Below are 21817 nucleotides of genomic sequence, written 5' to 3' on the forward strand. Positions count from 1 at the left end.
ATGTTTATACATTTTATTTTATGTATTTAAATGCATTCTTCTGAGAAGGGGTCTTTAGGTTTCATCACACTAAAGGAGTCAATTGCACAAAAATAGTAACAATCTCTAGCTTAGAAAATTGTAAATTTCTTCCTTGCCTTCCTTGTGAGGCTTTTGGTACTCTCAAGGCTTGGTTGTTTGCTTGTAGATGTTTTGTTACCCAACTAGATCACATCATCAAGATAAGTGTGGAGTTTGCTGCTGGTTTTTTTATATATATAGTACCTTGCCCTGCCAGATTTGATGGGAGTATGATTTTCTCCTTGGTAGTTCCTCGATTAGAGCATTGTTTGCCAAAACCTGCAGGGCAAGCTATTGTAAATAAACAAGTTGTCATGCTTCTGATAGATGAGACCAGTAAAAGCAGAACTCCAAGGCAAGATATTTCCTTAAAGAACATGTTTATTGGCTACAAAGTATCTGCACAGTCAAAAGTGAAACCAAGTGTGGAGTTTCCTCCCAACCGTTACAATATTATAAAGTTGAACTTCCCACCCTAGCATTATGTCATTATCCACGTTCCCCAATAGAATACTTTGGCGGGCTTTCTAACGGAAGGGAAGGCTCAGCTCACCAAAAGGCAGCTATGACCTTGGTTCCCACGGGACAAATTATTGTTTAGTCTAACCTTAAAACCACTCATTCCCCTCTCCCAGTACTGTGGCAACCAAAAACAAAGAAAAAATGGCTTCAGCCAAGATCGTTGCAGTGTTGATAGTGGTAGCAAATCCTAGTTGGTAACAACATGTCTGCAAGGAAACAACCAGCTCAGAGAGTATCAATTAATTCCATGGTTGTATCCCGAGCTGTGGATATTTTCATCTATTCGTTTCCCGTCCTTCCTACACCCTTATTAAACTATGGTCAATGCCCCAAAGCATAATTTGACTCAGGAGATTCCATTTCGGTCTCATCTTTTTCTTGGCTCTGTTGTCTTGAAGCAGTATGCCAAAATTGGAGGGGCAAGGGATGGATGAGGTAATCTTACTAAGGTTACTGCTCAGTGATTGTGCTCTGAAGAGCAGATGTGGAAAAATACTGGAGTTTGTCCTCAACCTGCTGCCAAATTTGGCATATATTTTTGCTATGAAATATAGCAGACTTGCAACTTGGGCCACTAATTCAAAGCAATTAAATTAGTTCTTTGTCTGACAACCTCCTGTTCTAGAAATGATAGGTTTCTCTGTGTTTAGTAGCTGAGAATAATCCACTACAAATTTAAATTAAACCTTTGTCCACCAGAATTACCTGGCTGATTCAAAGAGTTCTCATTGAACACAATCTGTTTTCCAGGCACACTTAATATTTTTCAGTGAATGTTTTGTCAGTTTGGTCATTGGCTGCATTTTTTTTACTATGGGGTTAATATGGAATTCATCTCTCTCTGTGTGTGAGCAGGAGCACCCCTTTACTCTCCTTTTTAAACTGTTTGTCTTATTAAATCTCCTGAGATACTTTTTGATCCTGTCCCTTAGCAGGTCCTAGGTAGTCTATGAAGTGGCTGATTAATGGAGAAGGACAACATTTTTAGCTGGTATTCCCTTTGACTTTTCTTGTAGGTCTATACATATGTTGTATATAGTATGTATATGTTGTATATAGTATGTTTAGGTGTATCACGTATGGGTTCACTTTGAGAGCGGGCAACTAAATTTCATTTTTGATGTGTGTCGTTGTGCCCACAGTAAAAAATGACAATAAAGGTTATCTTATCTTATTTTGGGCTAACAGCAGCCCAATACTTTAAAACGTTTGGAAGGGTTACCCCCATCCATTGTATTGTATTTAAATAAATTCTTTTAAAAGTAATTGCAGTCCTTGAGACATAAAGGGTTAAGGGGATTTAATTTAATTTGACTTCTGTTATGCATGTAATAGTTTATTTTACAGATGCAAGACTGGAAGTAAATTCCTTTTACTGATGGAAAGGGTGGGAATAAATTTATTAATATTGGTATTAAAGTTGGGACAGGTAGAGCAAATAAATATAATAATTTTAAAGGTATATAAATATGCTAATACTTTAATTCTGTACCTTATTTTAATTTTAAATATGTAAATGTACTTGGCCTAATTTGGCCTGGCCTTACCTATAAATAGCTCTGGTTTCATGAAATCCTTTTTGTGGTTACAGTAGTACCTTGATAGGTTCTGAAACTTCCTAATGTGCCTATTGGCTTAAAATTATCAGCCTGGTTGTTTATTATCCCATTCCAGATCACACTTCTGAGATGTGAGTTGAGATTAAAAAAAGTGACTGGTGCAAAGTCTCCAGGTACCTTTCATGCCTGAGTGAGGACTAGAATTCTTGGCGTCTTTGTTTCCATCCTGGCACCTTAGCCACTGCATCAAACTAGTTCTCAGTTTACATAAAAGTTGATAATATTTACATAAAAAGGGAATGTAGAGGAGATAAAAAGTGTACTTCTTGGCCAAGCTGATGAATAAGATAGACCAAAAGCTTTCCCTTCATACAGCGTTTACAAAGGATTTAAATGGTGCCAGGAACACAAATGAATATATTAAACTCATTGATGTAATTAAAAACATACTGTACTTTGGTTGTTAGAGGTAAAGTGTGGACAGATTGACTTTGGAAAAAAGAATATTTTGATTGGACAGAAAAGCATCACAGAAGAGTAATTTTGACTAAAAGAATCAGAATTACTTGCAGAATAATGTTTATTGATTTAAATAGCAAACAGATGGAATATGGGTCAAATGCAACCTTTGGAAAAATAAGCTGGCTGGTTTTTTTTAAGCATTGATGTAATAGATGCAACCATTTGGCAAGGATTTTGATTACTAATGAGGTGTCTAATATAAAAATTACAGTAGTTTAAAATCAAACCCAATAATTTATTGGAACAAAAATTCAGAAAGTAGAGCATATTTTTATAGACAAAGTTTACTGATGAAGTTACTGGTGGATTAATAGTTTCCAATAACATAAATAATTAAATTGATGTCATATATTCTACAGTGCAAATTGTTGATATAAAATAAGAATTATAGCAGGGAACTATTGTACTGCTGTGGATATGCAATCTTTTGGAAGCTGTGTGATGGTGCCTTAGAGCTGAATATTTGAGAGCTACCTTAATGAATTCCTGTCAAATTAAGTGTGTGCTTTGTGATTAAAGATGCAGTAAATTGCCTTATCTAGTTACCTGTCTAAAGGTATCAAGTTAGTATGATAAGAAATTAGTAATCTGTAGGTTACAAATCCTGGTAATTAGTAGGCTAATTGTTTGTAGAAGTGAACAATTAGGTGTAACTCTTTTATGAAATACTGATTACAGGCAGTCCCCAGGTTAAGATCCAGTTCTGTTCCCTAACTCTGCTTTTAACCCAAATTTGTATTGAAGTTGGAACAGGTTACTGTACCTATTCTGCATATCAGAGATGAACAACAACGACAAAGTTTTTTTGTAAAATTTAAACTTACAACTTTTTCATTTTACTAAACCACCACTGACATTTGCATCATTCTTTCAGAGATATTTCCTTACCTAAATAGAAAAACAGAATGACTAGGCAAAAAAGCAGTGGGAGCAACTTCCAACTGCCATTTTCCCCATTGAGGTTGCTTGTAGGAAGCTGACAGGGAGCTTGGAAATCACTCTTCATCACCTCCTTCTCTGACCCATGAAACTACCTGATACTTTGCTGAGTGGAGGGTGTATAAAGATAGCTTTCAACTGTGCGGAAAACTGCACCACACTCCCTATACTAGAATGTGCCCCAGGGCCCCTCCCTTCAGACAGAAAGTGGCCTCATCCATCAATAATTGTTGCCCTAGACCAGGAGTAGGCAACCTTGGCTCTTTTATGACTCGTGGACTTCAACTCCCAGAATTCCTGAGTCAGCCTGGCTAGGGCCTAGACCAGGGGTAGGCAACCTTGGCTCTTTTATGACTCGTGGCTCAGGAATTCTGGAAGTCCACGCGTCATAAAAGAGCCAAGGTTGCCTATCCCTGGCCTAGACCAGTAATGGCACTTGAAAGTGCTACGTCTGGGCCTAAAGTCAAGGCCCATGCCTTGTCTTCAGCCTTAGAGTCACCACTATTGCTCTAAAAGGCTGCCTCACTCCGTTCTCCAGGATCTGCTGCACATCATACACCTTCAAACGGTATTCTTTTCTGTTGGGAGGGCTCCTGCAGCCTACCTGAAGTCTTCATTCTTGAAGTGGCTTCAGAGAATGCCCTTCCACAGCCTCGACAGCCTTCGAAAAATTGTGTGAAAGTACGGCTGTCTGAGGCGATTTTTGGAGGGCTTGGAGACCATGTGAGAGTACACTCCATTCTCGTGCAGCGTCTGTAAGCATCCAAAAATTTCACAACAATGGGATGTGCTTTTGAGAATATTTGCTGTTGGATGTTGGTGAATGCTGGATGCTGGAGTGTCACTGAAAACTTTGTGGTTTGTCGCCTTTGACATGTACCGTATGTTATAGGTTCACCATCACTGCCCTATACCTTCCAATTTTGCCCAACTGAAGGTTACAAACACAGAGATACTAGAGTGTTAGTTGTTTTAGTAGTATATAAAACTGAATTACGGGGAAGACAGACTTCCAGCAAAGAGAACCCAATTCAAGAAGTACTGGCTGGAATTCAGTCTCTCACCAATCTGAGGACAAAGTAATCTGACTCAAAATGGCAGATGATGTGCTTCCTTGAGAATACAGACCACTGAAGCTGCACAGTTTCATGAACCACTCAAAACAAACTGAATACAATATTAAAAATGCATGTACTACTTTGTGACTCTCATAGAAGCATTGTGCAGCTTCAGCAGTTCGTTGGTTCATGGTAGGAGAACACCGTTTGCCATTGTGAGCTAGATCACATTGCCAGTCAGCAGTCTGCCATTTTAGGTACTGTAATAGGTCAGCCTTCCGCCATTTTGAAAATACCCATTTGAAAATGTGGACTAACCATCTAAATTACTGCAGGCTAGATTTATAATATAGATTTTGATAGATCTGCTGGAGATAGGTCATGGGGATAAAGTGTTAAAAGGCTGTAGGCCGACCAAGCTTTTACTCATTGATTGTTGTAAGAAACTGGAAATATTTTAAATCCTACTGGTTTAATATGATAGATGCTCGTTTGCTAGATGGGAATTAGTAAACAAATGTATTTATATAATATCAAACCACTTTAAGAACCACTGTTTGCTGTGGCTAAAAGCTTGTACACACACTGATTTTAATCAGTAAAGAGGTTATGTCTGCCTATTTGGCCTAACTCAAATATACATGTGCAGTCCAGTATGTTACAAATTATTTGGATCCCCTTTTTCATTGTGTTCTTCCTGTATTATTTTTGTCACACTACTGTGCCATAAACATTAAGAAAACTAAGATCATGACATCCGGCCCTCTCAATTCCTGGCAAATAGATGGGGAAGAAATGGAGGTAGTGACAGATTTTATTTTCCCGGGCTCCAAGATCACTGCAGATGGGGACTGTAGCCAAGAAATTAAAAGACGCTTGCTCCTGGGGAGGAAAGCCATGGCAAATCTAGACAGCACACTAAAAAGCAAAAACATCACCGTGTCAACAAAAGTGCGTATAGTCAAGGCTATGGTCTTCCCAGTTGCAATGTGTGGCAGTGAAAGTTGGACCATAAGAAAGGCTGAGCGCCAAAGAATTGGCCTTTGAACTCTGGTGCTGGTGCTGGAGAAGACTCCTGCGAGTCCCTTGGACTGCAAGGCAATCAATCTGGTCAGTCCTAGAGGAGATCAACCCTGACTGCTCTTTAGAAGGCCAGATCCTGAAGCTAAAACTCAAATACTTTGGCCACCTAATGAGAAGGAAGGACTCACTGGAGAAGAGCCTAATGGTGGGAAAGATTGAGGGCAAGAGAAGAATGGAACGACAGAGAATGAGGTGGCTGGATGGAGTCACTGAAGCAGTAGGAGTGAGCTTAAATGGACTCCAGAAGATAGTAGAGGACAGGAAGGCCTGGAGAAACGTTGTCCATAGGGTTGTGATGGGTTGGACACCACTTCGCAGCTAACAATAACAACTGTGCCATATGGATCAGTAAACAAAGCTATAATATGTGAGGGGGAAAAACTAGAAAGAAGGAAATTATTTGAGGGATCTTTCCCATTCCAAGAAACGTAATTGTTTGTGGCCTTTAAACTTCACTTTTGCAAAATGAGGAAAAGACATTCAGGTATTTCACTAGAAAGAAAAATTGTTTTTATTCCCAAAAGGAATAAAAAACCTCCCACGTTATGGAAGCATATGTAAAATAAGTCTCTGCCTTCCCTAAAAACAAGATCAAGATTTGATGGCAGCATAATGTATTTGCATAATGTTTGGTAGATAGTGATAGAATTGCAACTATTTACTGATGTATCGACATATACTATATTTCAGTTCTATGTCTTTTTTCTGTTGTATTTTTTCAGTTATTTTAAGCACTTGTTATATATTTTTTGGATTGTATATATTTTTGTGCTTTGTTCCTTTGATTTCCCCCCCCCCCCTCTATTTTAAAAGCAACAAAATACCTTTAAAAATTCTAGGAATGTTTTAGAGAGCATTCAAATCGTGGCATCTGTCCTGTCACCACAAAAATTTGCAACATCATCCTGGTTCTTAGCACTGGAAGCGGCATATCTTTTCTCCTATCTGTTTGCCTCTTTTCTGGGCCTTCCATTTTCTTTTTAAAAGTTTATAAATTGCAAATTGTATATCCCTTCTCTTTCACATTCTTCCTATGTAAAGCATTGTGGGTGACTCACTGAAGAAAAATATTTCCAGGACAAAAATTTCTAGTGTGTCTTCCCCTTCTAGTCAAAGAATATTTAAATCCCATATTAATAAATCCTGTATTAAATATTAGAGCAGACTTCTACTTGTATCATAAGAATTTCCCTTCTTTGCCTTGTAGCTTTTCATGTGAGCCATCACCAAATCTGCTCCAGGGGTCTTTTAAGCTTCCAGTAGGAACAATGAAGGCTGGAGAGGATAGAAAATCCGGCCAGTTCTGCAAGGGGTCTAGAAAAGTCAGAGGATTATGTAAAAAATTTTTTTCCTGTTTCAAATTCTCACTGCTGATAATAAGAACTTAGGAAGTAAAGGCTTGTTCTGAAATAATTAAAGGTGAATTTTAAATTGATTAAAATTAGGTACTCTGACTGCTCGCTCTGATCCATTTTAAAAACTGTCCCTGATTAATTGGGAGAAAGATCTTTAATGTTATTCCTAATAAAACATACATAAAAATAAGGGTAGTACTTATCACCTGGCAAAAATTAAATGTTTCTTCTCTCTTTATACATGGAGAATGAATTCCTTCAAAGAAAATGCTAACTGTTGCATTTTTGCATAACTGAAAAATTTAAAACATTTCTTTTAAACAATTTTTAATATGTAAACTGATTACCTTTGCATAACACTCATATATGACCCTTTTTTGTTTTGGGGATTGGTCTTTTTAAAAAGGTTGGGATAAAAATGTAATATATATTTCCAATAAAAAAGCACAAAAGCTTGATTTCCAGAAAGTTGATAAATTCTCAGTAGAGGTAGCAAAAGGAAACACATCTTTTTTGTATAGAATTCAGAATAATAATAGATTTTTCTTAAGACACATCCAGTAAATTTGGGACAGTTTTCAAGGTTCTTTTTAAAGGCCGAATAGTAATTTATCTCTAAAGGTATTTCTGACCAAAAGAATGGAATAATGTATTTTTTTATTTCTTTACTCCACTTATTTGATATTTCCCCTTTCAATTTATAATAGGAAATGTTCTATGTATGTATTTCTTCACTCATTCTCACCATGCACTGCTAGTTTGGATCTGGCTACTGCTTTGTCATGATAATGAGACCAAAACATAGAGATGTGTTTAAGCCTCACTGGACTAGGTCTGAAGCAACTACCAATAGAATTTTCCTCAAGTGAAACACTGAGAGACCATATTTCAGTTTATAGTGTGCTAAAAACTCTTATGTTTTAAAAGTGACACATTCTTTCCTATAGAGCATCCATGACAGTTGCCCAAGTGATGGCAAGCAGATGACTGATTTTTTGTTTTGGTTGTTGTGGTTACCCTCAGTTAGTCTGGTCAAGATTTGGTTTTTTAAAAAAAAAAATCCCTGAGGAATGCCACCCAGAAGCTGATTTAGGAGATAGGACATAAAGCATGGCTGGAAGAAACCTTAGTCTCAGCCCAAGGGGACGGAGATTGCAGCCGTATAGATTCCTGCTTTCACAGTGCTGCTTGACTGTAAAATGACGGCCGTTTCTCTCACTTCCAGGAATCTCTTCTTCCTGGAAGGTGAGTGGCTGAGTTCACCCTACTGCCGAGATGCAGCCACACACACTCACAGCCTGTATTCCACTGCTGTTTCCAAGGAGTTGGCTGTGATAACACTCCAGGGTATCTTCAGCAAGCTAGAATAATGTAAGTTAATCGGGGAGGGTGTCTGTCTGGAATAACTCCATGCTGCTTCTGTTTTTATTTACACATGGCGCCATGGGGAGTGTTGGTAGAGGGTGTTTTTGATGCCATGCAAAACAGTGGAGGAAGCCAATCACTTAAACAGAGACAAATTGATCTCTAGAATTCCTGATGTCTGTGCAACGCAAACAGTGACAGCTTGGAAATACATCTGCGGGCTTTTGGATATGGATGAACAAGGACAACAAAAAGAGCAAGATGTGGCCAGTTTCTGTTTTTCAAAGGAACTGCTAAGCCTCAGTTAGAGGTTCCCATTTTTCCTCTCCTCCCTTCCCCTCCCCTCCCCTCTCCTTGAATCCTGTGGAGAGGTTGGGCCAATATTCACAGTGTATGTTACGATATGGTGCAGAAAAAAATCCTTGGTCCAAGTAACTTGATGGTACGAGGGAGAACAATTCTTAGTTCAAATTGCTGATAGTTTATGCTGGCTATTTTGCGTAATACTATCAGTAGCTTCTAATTCAAAACATTATTAGTAATATGCCACTATTTCTGGGCTTACACATAGATGGAAATGCCCCTCACACCTTTCTGTTTAACCCTCTGACAAATCAAAGTGTTTAGACAATGGTTGAGAGATGATCATCTGGGTATAAAAGTCTGAATTCTAGGGAGAAAGGGACAAAATGTTTAAAAATTCATAAATACTTAGTTGTACTAATATGAATCCTGGGTTCTAGCTGATATTATATGTTTTCAGAAAATCCTGGAACATGTTAATAAACTGAGTGTTAAGAATACAGATGCAGAAAAAATTACCTGTTTCTCTGCTTAAAGGTTTCACCACTCTCTCCAGATTTGAGCTGGTGTTCAAAATATTGAATGGTTTCCAGGAAATGGGCATACTTAAGGGGTACTGAAACGTGCAAAAGTGGTTGAGGAATTTGGTTTTGTTTGGAGAGCAATTTCTGGGTTATGATGATGGAGTCTGCTATCCTAGATGCATAGCAAGCACCAGCAGGGAAGTTGTCCGCATTGTTATCTATATATACATTTGTATTATCATCCTCAGTAGTAAGTTTAGAAACCACCAGAATAAATGTAAGGCTTAAAGAAAGTATATTATTAATAGGTAAGTGTTACATTTGCTATTAAGGTGCCAGCTGGCAATTAAGGAATATTGCTCACTTTACTGTGAATTTTTAAAAAAAGGTTAATCTAGGCCCTTGCAGTAGCAAGAGTCTGTCTCTTGCTTAACTATGAACTGAGTTCACATAATATATAAAATAATGTAGACTGGGTGACTTTATATTTGTGCTAGAGCATTTCAGGCAGACTAAATATTTTGCCGTCAATAAACATTACAGTGCACACAGCATTAGAAGTCAAAAGAGTTAAGCTAGTGTGGTTATGCTAGTATATTAGTTCTTCAGATATACTTGTTTTAGTTAGAAGACCATTTATTTGATGCCCAATCTGCAGTTTGAAATGTAATGACAGCTTTTAGTGGTTATAATAAAAATGAAGTGTAAAGTTTTACACCAGAGTGTACATTTATAGTTTTGTCTAAATGTTGTGTGCTTTGCTTTCTCACCTCTTATGCAAGGAGCTTTTTCTGTTGTAATAATCTTGGTTGCTCCTTTCTTGCTTATCAATTCTGATGCAGTGACACTAGTTTTTCCTAGATTTCAGTTTACTGATTATTGTAACTTAAACTAGCTCGATCCTAATTATTAATAAATTGGATTTAGTAATAATTAAGTATAAAAGTGCTGGCTAGATTAGAATTTCATTAAGACATAGTCTGGAAACCCTTGTTTAAACAAACCACAATAATGTCTAAACCACAGCATTTAAAACTGTGTCCCTTTTTCAAATTGCCTTTAAATTAGGCCTATCTAATTTCTTCAACTTTGCTTTATATGAGATGATTTAAGCATCGTATTGCATTTTAGTCATTTAAATTTAATATTATCAGCCTGTGTCACCCCATTCCTCGTCCAATATATTGTTGGCTTCTCAGAGGTCACTTTATACATTCTTAATCACATGTAGTTAAGGGGAAATATGGTCAGGAATCATTTTTACCTTGCAAAATGCTTTGAAAGTTCAAGGAGACATAGTATATGGTAGTGGTTTCTAAAATGTCCGTAACACTCTTGCTGAGTGAACTCCATTACTGCATTAATGCCAAATCTTTTAGATTAGAGAATTTTGGCAGCTAAAACTTAGTGCTGCCAGAGACTGATAAATTCTGAAATTCCATGAGTGCTGGAAACTTGACTAAATTTGGCCTGGCTTTTAAATGAATGTAGGAGCAGGTTGGATAAAGGAGTAATTTGAATGTGCCTCCTTTGTTCTAGGACAGGGGTATCAAACTGCCAGCCCGTGGGCCAGATACATCATAGCAAAGCCACGCCCACCCCATTGCCGGCAATGGCAAAAAGTCACAATACATCACGACACATCACGTGATATTGCGAGTTTGACACCCTTGTTCTAGGATCAATAAGATTTTCTTATGAATCTCTGTTCTTCGGAATCTCTTAACTGGTTTGATTGAGAAATACAGCTATAACAATACCTGAAATTTACAGAGGCAGTTAATTCATATCTAAGTATCCTAAAGATTATTCCTAAACTGAAATGTTATTATAGAGACCCAAATTGCTAACAGTTGGATACAATCTCACAAAAAACTGAGAAAGAAAATGCCTCACAATTTGTAAGCATTTATAAATACATATTGAGACAGATAAGCACCCACCTGCCGCCAAATGTGAGTGCAACAGAAGAATACTTAACATGTTTAAGGCATTTTAAGAAGAATCACAGTAGGATATCTTTTGAATAAAAATGGAGATTTTTTAAAAAAAATATATACAAGTAATCCTTGACTTACAGCCATTCATTTAGTTACCATTCAAAGTTGCAATGGTACTGAAAATGTGCCTTTGACTGGTCCTCACACTTACAACCATTGCAGCATCTTCATAGTCATGTGATCAAATTTTGGGCACTTTGCAAACAGCATGTATTTACAACAGTTGCAGCATCCTGGGCTAATGTGATCACCATTTGCAATCTTCCCAATCAGTTTCCAACAAGCAGTCATTAGGGGAAGCCAGATTCATTTAATGACCACACGATTCACTTAACAACTGCAGTTACTCACTTAACCATGGCAAAAAGGTCGTAAAATGGGAGTGACTTATTTAACAACTGCCTTGCTTAACAACAGAAATTCTGGTTTCAGTAAGTTGAGGACTACTTGCATTGGGCTTTTTAGAATATCGAAACTCAGAAGTAGGCTTACAGGAAGAGGATACCTAAAACAATTAGAACATTAGCTTAATACTTCACATTCTCATGAGTGTGTGTATGAGCAAGAAATATATGGTCTATATAGAAATTTTACAGGAAGTACAAAATGATATTATACCGGCAGTAAATTACAAGTAGGCACAGCTAGGCAAGTATTAAAAGGGTATGTTCATTGTAAGTTTTTTTCTTTTTAAACACAAGCACATTCATATGATATAATGATGTGTAACTGAAGAAATTAAAGCTTTTTTAAGTAAATACAGTATGCCTATTGAGAATTTCTCTTTTTATGGTAAATGACAGCACGTCAGTAGTATTCTAATAAAGAAATGAAATCAAACTTCATTATGATGCACATTTTTGGACTGTTGATACATGTAAAATGTCAGATTTCCAAATGAACAGAATATTGACATGAGAATGAGAACAAATAAATCCATACACTAAAAAAATAAAGAGATTTGATATAGGTGCACCTTGAGAGAAACAAAGCTGACATCATAGCTTAGTTTCGCTAAAAAAGCAAATTGTCTGATGTTTTGAACATACTGAGGACCTAGCAATATACAATTGTATGAACATGAATGCCCAAAATCTCATTTATATAGTTGAAAGTTCATATCAAAACTGAAGTGTCTCTGTCTAATCATTGGTATGATATATAGATTTTTAAAGGAATCCCAACTGCTGCTGCATATATAGATTGCAAGCATTCAGCTAGTCTAGAAGAACCATAGTATTTTGACAATGCACATTCAACTTGGCCTTGGTGGAGCAGTGGGCTAATGCCTCCTTAAGTAACACCAGCTGCCTGCAATTAGTGCAGGTTCGCATCCCACCAGGCTCAAGGTTGACTCAGCCTTCCATCCTTCCGAGGTAGGTAAAATGAGGACCCAGATTGTTGGGGGCAATAAGCTGACTTTGTAATAATGCCGCTTGGGGCCCCCCGAAAGCCCTAATAAGCAGGCATATACATAGAATGAAGGCTATTGCTAAGCACATTGATTTGTGCTTTAGATTGTAAGCCGCCCTGAGTCTTCGGAGAAGGGCGGGATATAAATGGGATTACAATAAAAAAAAAAAATAAAACAGCTCCCAGGATTCTGAACATGTTTGTGAATTTTCAGTCTGATTAACATGAGCATTATAGTCTTCATGTAATGTATGTGGTTTTACCAGTATCTGGTAACTCCCGAACATTGATCAGATCCAGATCAGCAGTGAGTGAGGGGTCCAGATGATCCTCTAATCATCCAAATGATATTGTATGACAATACAGTATGTGTTGTTTTGATTCTGATAAGCTTGGATTTTGCTTCCTATATTATTCACTAGGAGCATCAGTAGTTAATTTTTTTGTTGCAGATTGCAAAGGCTATGTCCTCTTCAGTTACATAAGGAAATGCCCTCTACTATCCTGATCATGGAAGAAATATATTTCTTGAGATATCCTTGTAACAAATTTCCCATATTTACCTCTGCTTCTTTCTTCTTTTTTCCTTGCTAAAGGTAGTGGAGATTCCTCTTTGGAAAAGGAGTTCACCTCCACAATTGTGGGGCCCACAGTGAGCACACCAAACAGCCAACACTCCTCTCCAAGCAGGTCCCTTAGTGGTGAGTACACAATATCTGATTCGAATAGGGTATTCTTGAAATGTGTCACACTGATTATGGTCAGAGCAGAGACTTTTCTTTATATAAGGCAATAATTGTTTTCCCTTTAATGTTATCTGAAAAGGCCTAGATAATGGCCATCAGTTTGAAAATGTGCCTGGCATTTATTTTGCATGAGACCCCAGTTTAAAAAAAACAAAAACGGAGGAATAGCAGAGTGAGGCTTTCTGGATTTTTCTGCAGACAAAATAGTGGTTTTATGGCATATTTTGTCTGACAAATTGAGTCATTCCACAATTCGTATACAGTTTCCAACAATGAATTGGAAATACGGCAACAGAACCCAGTTCTAGCCATTTAAACCCAGTTCAGAATTTCTTGCAATGCATTCAGGGCCTTGAAGGCTAGTAGTTTTTGCTAGCCTCTCCATTACTTGTGCAATGAAACATATAAGGAATTTTGCATATGTTTTGCCAAAGCCCCCAAAGATACCTTCCCCTTCTCAGGGAGAACTAAGTTATCCAGGAGGGGGAAAATGCATCCAAGGAGATTGGAAAAACATCCACATTCAGCCAGCATTAATGTATCCGAGCAATTCTTGTCCCAGTGAGAAACCTTGTACTTCATAATTGTGCACAGCCATGTCTACTTCTCTCTCTCTCTCTCTCTCTCTCTCTCTCTCTCTCTCTCTCTCTCTCTCTCTCTCTCTCTCTCTCTCTCTGTGTGTGAGAGAGAGAGAGAGAGAGAACAAAATCTCTTAAAAATCTTATTTTCTGGAACCAAAAAAAACTCCTGCTCAACATTTTAGTTGTGTACCACCCAGTTGTATTCCATATTTGTAAAAAGATTTCTTAGGCAACTCTGCTATTGAGTATGTCCTTATTATACAAACGGGAGCAATAAAGTCTCTTGAGTTACCTATTGGTATTAATACTAGATGTAGATGTGTTCACCATTGGTCTGTCTCTGTGTAGATAGAAGGTTATCACTTTGGAAAGACATTAAATCTCATTATATTAAATCTTATTGGTTCCCAGTTTTTCCTCAGCACAAAATTGGTCTGTGTAGCACTAAAAGACAGAATTGATTAATCTCTAGCTTCCTTCAAATGTGCTGAACTGCAACTTCCATAATCCCCAATCAACATCATAAGTGGGTAGCTTATTGTAGGGGTTGCCCTCCAGGAAACTAACCAGCCATGATCTGAGTCACTGTTTACTCTTTCTCATCATGTCACATAGAAGAATCTATATTTGTCCAATTCTTTTAGAAGTACTTTAAAGGAATGAAAAATATGAAGACTCGGGTTTATTTGACATAAAGGCCTAGTTGCAGCCTTTTAATTAATGCCAAGATATTCTGAGTTCACAGGCAAATTCTATAACTAGGCTGCTCTCGTTGTCTGTAAGTACTACCTGTGTATGCCCATCAATACACTTGTGCCTTTTTTTTCTTCAATTCACATGATAAGCTACAACAGAGCTGGAGGAAGATGTGCTGGCAGTGACCTATATTCCTAACTATTATAGTGCTCTGTGGAATGCCACAAATTAAGTAGCTTTTAATAATTAGATGGTAGTAGCCACTTTTATTTTAGAGGCTACCTCAAAGTGTCTATGGGTTTTCCAATACATATAAGGGTAAAAATGCTACCTTTGACTCCAGTCAAACTAGACATAACTGCAGCAGCAGTAGGCACACATGTCTGAAAGAAGTTAGTAATTACTTCCTATCTGAACAGAAAAATAACTAAACCTCTATCTTCTTATAGTGCTAGGTGCTATTGTTCCAAGCAGTGGTTTTCTGCCTCATACTAGGCAGTAAGGAGAAGTTTAGATCAGCTTCCTTTTTTATTATAAGAAGCTTCACCTTCATTTTTAACTCAGCAGGTCAGACATACAGAAAGGAAGCCGGGGTAATCAGTGTGGTAGAGTATCTGCTTGCATCTCCGCACAGATGCAGAAGAAGCTTTTGTCTGAAACCCTGTTGAACTACTGCATATCAGCATTGACAGCTCTGAACTGTATGGACCATTGATCTAATAATTTAAGGCTTTTTACAATCCTAAACAAACTTCCTCATGATATCTAGTCTGGTCCTTCTTTTTGCTACCTTCCACAGCACAGATTTGGAGAAGATGTGAATATTAGATTTCATCTTTATAAAAAAATAATGATGAAATGGAATAACTAAGCAATTATATATCATAAAGTAGAGACAGGAACTCCTCGTTTTTCATACTGCAATTTGGGAAGCTGTACTGTGGTTCAGTTCCCTGCCAAAATGCAAAGTCCCACCTGTTGTATCCAATTCCTTCAATCTGTCCCCAGTAGAAAAGCATCTATGTTCAGTGTCTCGGAATGGAATTCCCCCTCTCCAGTTAGCAGTGATCCTATCCACATTGCTATTTGGCTGGTAGGAAAAATTGGGTACAACTTTAAGGATCTCTGAAGACCATTGTATGTCTCTTAGCTTGTAGACTGTTTGTGCTTAAAGCTTTTTTCCCCTGTTCTGTGAACATTCCAGCATTGTAGCTACCTGTCCACTTGCTTTAATGCATGGAAGACAAAGAACAGTTGTAGATGATACCTATGAAATGCTTCACATTTGTATAATGGTTAATCAAATATGAAACAAATTCCAGATTTCTTTATACAGAAATAGTCTCTGCAATCTGACCCTGGGTTTTCCTGCTTTTAAATATGTAATATATTTTATCTTTTGAAAGCACCTCTTGGACATCATTTGATGATATTGGATTTGCTAGTCTACTGTTTTCTCCCATCAGAAATTAGCACTATGCTCTAATACACGTCTTTCTTTAGTGAATGCTTCATGTTAGTGACCGTTTGCAGTTATGACAGTAGTAAAAAAAAGTGACTTTACAACCAATCCATTTACGACCTTCACAAGTCTGTAAAGCAAAGCAAAGCTTAAGTAAAGTCATAAGCAGCCGTGGTTTTACTTAGTGACTGCTTTGTTTAGTGATCAAGTTGCTGGTCCCAATTATGGTTACTAAACAAGGACTGTCTGTAATACGCTAATAGCCTAAACAGCAAGGACTTCTTGTGGCACTTCAAAAATAAATAACTTCATTATAGCACCAGATTTTCTACATATGTCTCTGTCATTAGATACATGTAGCATTATATACTGCTCAAAAAAAATAAAGGGAACACTTAAACAACACAATGTACTGTATTTAATAGTAGGATGTCTTATTTTGTGTTCTCCCCAACCCTTTTTTTTGAGCAGTATATTTACTGGTAGAGTGGATCTCCTATGGAAGAAGGAGGTGCTATTCCTCCTTTCTTATATCAAGTCGTACTTTAGTTGTAAATAGTGCAGTTTAACCTTTCTTAGTTTCATGTTCTTAAATTTTATAGTTGAAAAGTTCTAATATCGTAAGATAAAGAGGGGAAAGCATTATTTCTCTTTAGTATGCAATTAACAATTGTTTTTTATCTAGTCTCAAATGCCAAAGGTCCTTTGGTAATTTTTAATTTTTTCTCAGTATCAAAGGTTCCATCACCCAGAGCCCTTATACTGTTTTTTCAATGCTTGCTATTTGCAATTTTTTAATAGTTTTTTTGTTCTTCCCCCCCTTCCCCCCCCCCCACAGCAAATTCTATCAAGGTGGAAATGTACAGTGATGAAGAATCTAGCCGGCTGCTGTCGCACGATGACCGGCTCATTGAAAAAGAGGACAGCGTGATTGTAGAGGATTCCCTCTCTGAGCCCCTTGGTTACTGTGATGGGTCAGGACAGGAACCGCATTCCCCAGGCGGCATACGGCTACCCAATGGCAAACTGAAATGTGATATCTGTGGAATGGTGTGCATTGGCCCAAATGTACTGATGGTGCACAAACGCAGTCACACTGGTGAGCAGACTTCTAGGAAACGTGAGCAGTAAAAGCTGGTGCTTAGGCTTGTCCTTTGCATAGTTTTTTTAAGGTTAAATAATCGAGACCCTGCTAGTCCTACTCAGGCCTTTTAAGGTGCTTTTGTAATGAGTTGCTAGGGACTGAAGAAACTCAATAACTGCAAGTGTAATTATCGAATTACGACCCTTTCCTTTGACAAATCTTAAGACCTGTTGGTGAGTTCATTATTAAAATAGAATTTGAACTGGGAAATCTATTGGTTCGTACTCTTTGCCTCTGAATGACGCTAGCTGTTAATATAGGTCAGAGTTGAACAGTTTGCAGCCTTCATTATAGTTTAATATGGCCTTTGAGTTAATTTTAAACCACTATTACGGTTTACCTTTATCCTAAGTGTAGAAATCCTTTAGAATTACCTATAAACCTTTGTGACCTACAGTGAAATTAGAACTTCATTTAAGTCCTGGTAATAGATAAAAAGAATTGGATGTTTTTTTTAAAAAAGAACACTGTACTGTGCCATATCTTTATTAAAAAAAACCTTCAGCCAATACAGTATTCACTATATTTGGAAAAAGTCTGAGAAGTCCAGGAAAGTGAGATCTCTTAATAGAGTTCAGCTGACTCAGATGTTCCAATCAGATGATGATCAGTGAGTTTGAAGGACCCTTCCCTTTAAAGAACAGACCTGCATTTCTTGCTATTGTCAGCAGTATATTTTTGGACCATAAAAAAAGAAATGTCATGAATCTTGTAAGGGCTACAACACTATTGCCAAAGAAGGAATTTAAAGTCAGGCAGTTAATATACAAATGAAGAAAATGCAACACTTTCATTATTCTTTAAAGCAGTCATCCAACTGCATCCAGGTGCATTGTAATCCTGGGGACCGTAAAGAATCCCAAGGTAATGGCAAAAGATCTTCAGGTCACTCTTGCAATGTCTGTTGACAGTGTTCATAAATCTACCATAAAAAAAAAGAAAACACTGCTCCCCAGAAAGCACACTGTTGCTCATCTCAGATCACCTGAATGATCCAGCATGCCACTGGTTTAATGTTCTGTTAGTAGATAAGAATTAGTGGAATTTTCCGACATTAATGAGAGACATTATGTTGGAGTGTCACAAAAAGAACATCCCAACCATGAAGCAGAGCGGCAGAAATAGCATAATCTTGCAACCTCAGGAGCTAGGCGGCTGACAAGCAATGCTTTAACAATGGATGTTGGCTTATACCAGCAAATTTTATAGGTGATTGTCAGCATACCCGTCCATGAGCTGAAATGAGTGTGGGCCATACAGTAAAACAGCAGTCCTAATCACATAAATTAATCTACAATAGAATGGCTGAAGCAGAAAACATTTCATGTTTTCAAATGGCCAAGTCAAATTCCTAAATTTAACCTAATTGAAATATGACAAGACCTGGAGTGGGCAGCTGATGCAGGATTGAAGTCAAACTGAGCCAAAGTATCTCCAAGCCATTGTTTTGGTCAACAACATTGGGTCAATTTCCAGTGTTTGGAAAGGGAAAATGTTGTATTCAAGTAAGTTACAGGTAGTCCTTGACTTACAACCATCTGTTTAGTGACTGTTCAAAGTTACAGTAGCACTGAAAAAAGTGATGACAATTTTTTAGACTTATGGCTGTTGCACCGTCCCCACAATCACACGATCAAAATTTAGATACTCAACAACTGACATGTATTTGTGACAATTGCGGTGTCCCAGGATCATGTGATCACTTTTTGTGACCATCTGATGAGCAAAGTCAATGGGGAAGCCAGATTCACTTAACAGCTGTGTTACTAATTTAACAACTGCAGTAATTCACTTAAGAACTCTGCCAAGAAAGGTCATAAAATGGGGCAAAACTCACTTAGCAACTGACTTGCCTAGCAACAAAAATTTGGGGCTCAATTGTGGTCATAAGTCGAGGACTACCTATATTGCAATTAAAAATTCTCATGCACCTTTCAGCCAAGACAGTGAATATTGGCTCAGTGAGTTCAATAAAAGCATGACAAGAGCACTACTTTGTGTGTGGGTTTAAAAGTACAAACTTTCGACTAACGTTTTAGATAATAGCTCAGTTCATACCTTGTTAAGAACTATTTTTTCTTTTCCTCCAGCCAGATACTTGGAAAAAGTAGATACTGGAAAGAGAATGAGTGAAAAAGAAGGGTATAAACAGTTTTAGAAATGAGTGCTCCTATCACTTCACTTTGGATTCTTCCACTGTCCATTGCCTAACATACTGAACTGTCCCCCAGCAAAATACTTAAGGCATAGGTGGAAAAGGGCATTCTAGACAAAGATCACACACAAAGAGAGGGCATTCAATAATTGCTGGTATTATGAAAAATAGGGTAGGTCAAAAAAGGTAATAATATAATAATATTATGTACATATACAACTGTTAATGGTGTAATGTAACTTCAGAGGAAGAAGTGACGACTTGAAAATTTATGTCTTTGACAAAACAATTCTAAAACATTTGACCAAATGATTAAAAGTCCTTTTCTTTGTCCCTTGTCAAAAAAAAGGGGGGGGGGAAATCAAACATTGGGAAACACGATTGCTGCAAATCTTTTAGAGATTTATTCTAGGCTTGTTCACCCTGCATGCTTAGAAAGTCCACAGTTCTTGATGTCTTGATAGATTCCAAATGTTGCGGTAGCTGAGAAAAACATTAATTTTTGATAAAATAAAAAATAAACCTTATTTTAACATTAAAGACCTATATTTTATCACCTTTTATGCATTTTTCTCAGCTTATAGGATTTTCACTCATTATTTCAAAGGTTGTATAAATGATATAAATTTCGTCGAATTATTACAACTTCTTAAAAATGGATTACTGATTTAAGAGTCTCAAGTTAATTACTCCAAAGCATTTTATGGATCTGGAACCAGAAACAACAATAATATAAGAAGTAAATAGTCCATACAACAAATGCTTGAGTTGAATGTACTGCCAATAAATGCTCTGAGGTAAACCTTTCTAGGTTCTAAGCTCTGCAAATGTTAAAGAACAGATTTGATTCAGAGGGACAATATGATGAGACACTGTTTTGGTCTCTAAAAGGAATTCACAATCCATTTTGTAATAAGAGTTATTCCAATATATAAGCTTTATAATGGATTTTTTAAAAAAGAATAGGTTGACAAAATGATGAAAAGTCCTTGGTACATTTTTTTCTGGCAAACAGTACAGGAATGTTTTCCATTGCCCTCAGAAGAGGGACCTCTTTTCAATTTTCTAATCTTTTCAAAAATTAATCAGGCCTGACCATGCTGATTGAGCTGCTGAACTTAGGCTAGTGCTAAAAGCATGAGGAAAAAAATATTTTTATATATAAGATAGTTTCAGCTAGACCAAGGAGCCAGACAAGCTTCTCTGATGACCTGCTTATGATATCCCTCCTAGGTGAGAGACCATTCCATTGCAATCAGTGCGGTGCCTCCTTCACGCAAAAGGGCAACCTCCTGCGCCACATCAAGCTGCATTCAGGCGAGAAGCCCTTCAAATGCCCTTTTTGCAACTATGCTTGCCGGAGAAGAGATGCACTCACCGGTCACCTCCGCACACACTCAGGTACCGTGTTTCCCTGAGAGTAAGACCTACCCCGAAAATAAGCCCTACCTTGATTTTTGGGGAGGGGCTAATATAAGCCCTACCCCGAAAATAAGCCCTACCTTGATTTTTTGGGGGAGGGGCTAATATTAGCCCTACCCCGAAAATAAGCCCTAGTTTTGGGGCAAGGCGCACAGCTAAAAATCAAGGTGGGGTGGGGTGGAGCTGCCCCACTCACCCCACACCTGCTTACCGTTGCAACCAGGCTTCCCATGAATCGACACCTGCCTCGCCTTGCTGGCCCACTTCTTCTGCAGTGCCTCCCAGCCTGCATTTTGCCATCAGAGGCCTTCAAGAAATGTCTCTGCAGCTGAGAATGGAGCTCCAGGTTTCCCCCGGCCTGCATTTTACTGTCAGAGGCCTTCTAGAAAGGCCTTTGCAGTGAAATGCACAGGGGGACGGGGTGGCACACGTTTCAATCCAGAGCTCTATTCTCAGTTGCAGAGGCATTTCCTTTGTCCACAGAAGAAGTGGGCCAGCTGGGCAGGGCTGTCTGTGCCTCTGCTGTGAGGTGAAACCGTGGAAAAGACACACCCTGAAAATAAGACTTGGTGCCTCTTCTGGTGGCAAAAAAAACCCAGGTCTTATTTTCGGGGAAACACGGTAAGTATCCAACATTTCTCTCAGAATGGGACAACTCACTGCAGTCAACTCGCTGTGGCCAATTCACCAGAGCCAATTCTCCACGGCCAAATCAGCATGACCAACTCGCCGTGGGACAACTCACTGCAGGACAATTTAATAATTCAATTTAATTATTTAAAATAAATAAAAACATTATTTTAACCACATTTCATTCGGTCCCTCCTTTTGCATCCTTTCTTTAATGATTCTGTTCCACCATTTCTTTGATATTAGTGTAACTTGTCTCACAGCGAGTTGTCCTGTGG

General features: G+C 37.9%; 1 protein-coding gene across 3 annotated transcripts in view; it reads left to right on the plus strand.

Annotated features, from left to right (window-relative positions):
* Window positions 1-21817, plus strand: part of IKZF4 (IKAROS family zinc finger 4) — a 79316-nt gene that overhangs the window by 38184 nt on the left and 19315 nt on the right. For 2 of the 3 annotated variants that reach the window (XR_014025201.1, XM_081318292.1), the window contains exons 3-5: window positions 13300-13404; window positions 17027-17287; window positions 20721-20888. Coding sequence is in view for 2 of the 3 variants with exons in the window: in XM_081318292.1 (XP_081174418.1) it covers window positions 13300-13404; window positions 17027-17287; window positions 20721-20888 (534 nt within the window). In the remaining variant the exon portion in view is untranslated. Of the gene's footprint in view, window positions 1-8323; window positions 8470-13299; window positions 13405-17026; window positions 17288-20720; window positions 20889-21817 lie in introns of all 3 variants that reach the window. The other variant, XM_081318293.1, reaches the window with a different exon arrangement.

Source organism: Vipera berus, assembly GCF_964194415.1.
Source record: "Vipera berus genome assembly, chromosome: 2".
Lineage (NCBI taxonomy): Eukaryota > Metazoa > Chordata > Lepidosauria > Squamata > Viperidae > Vipera > Vipera berus.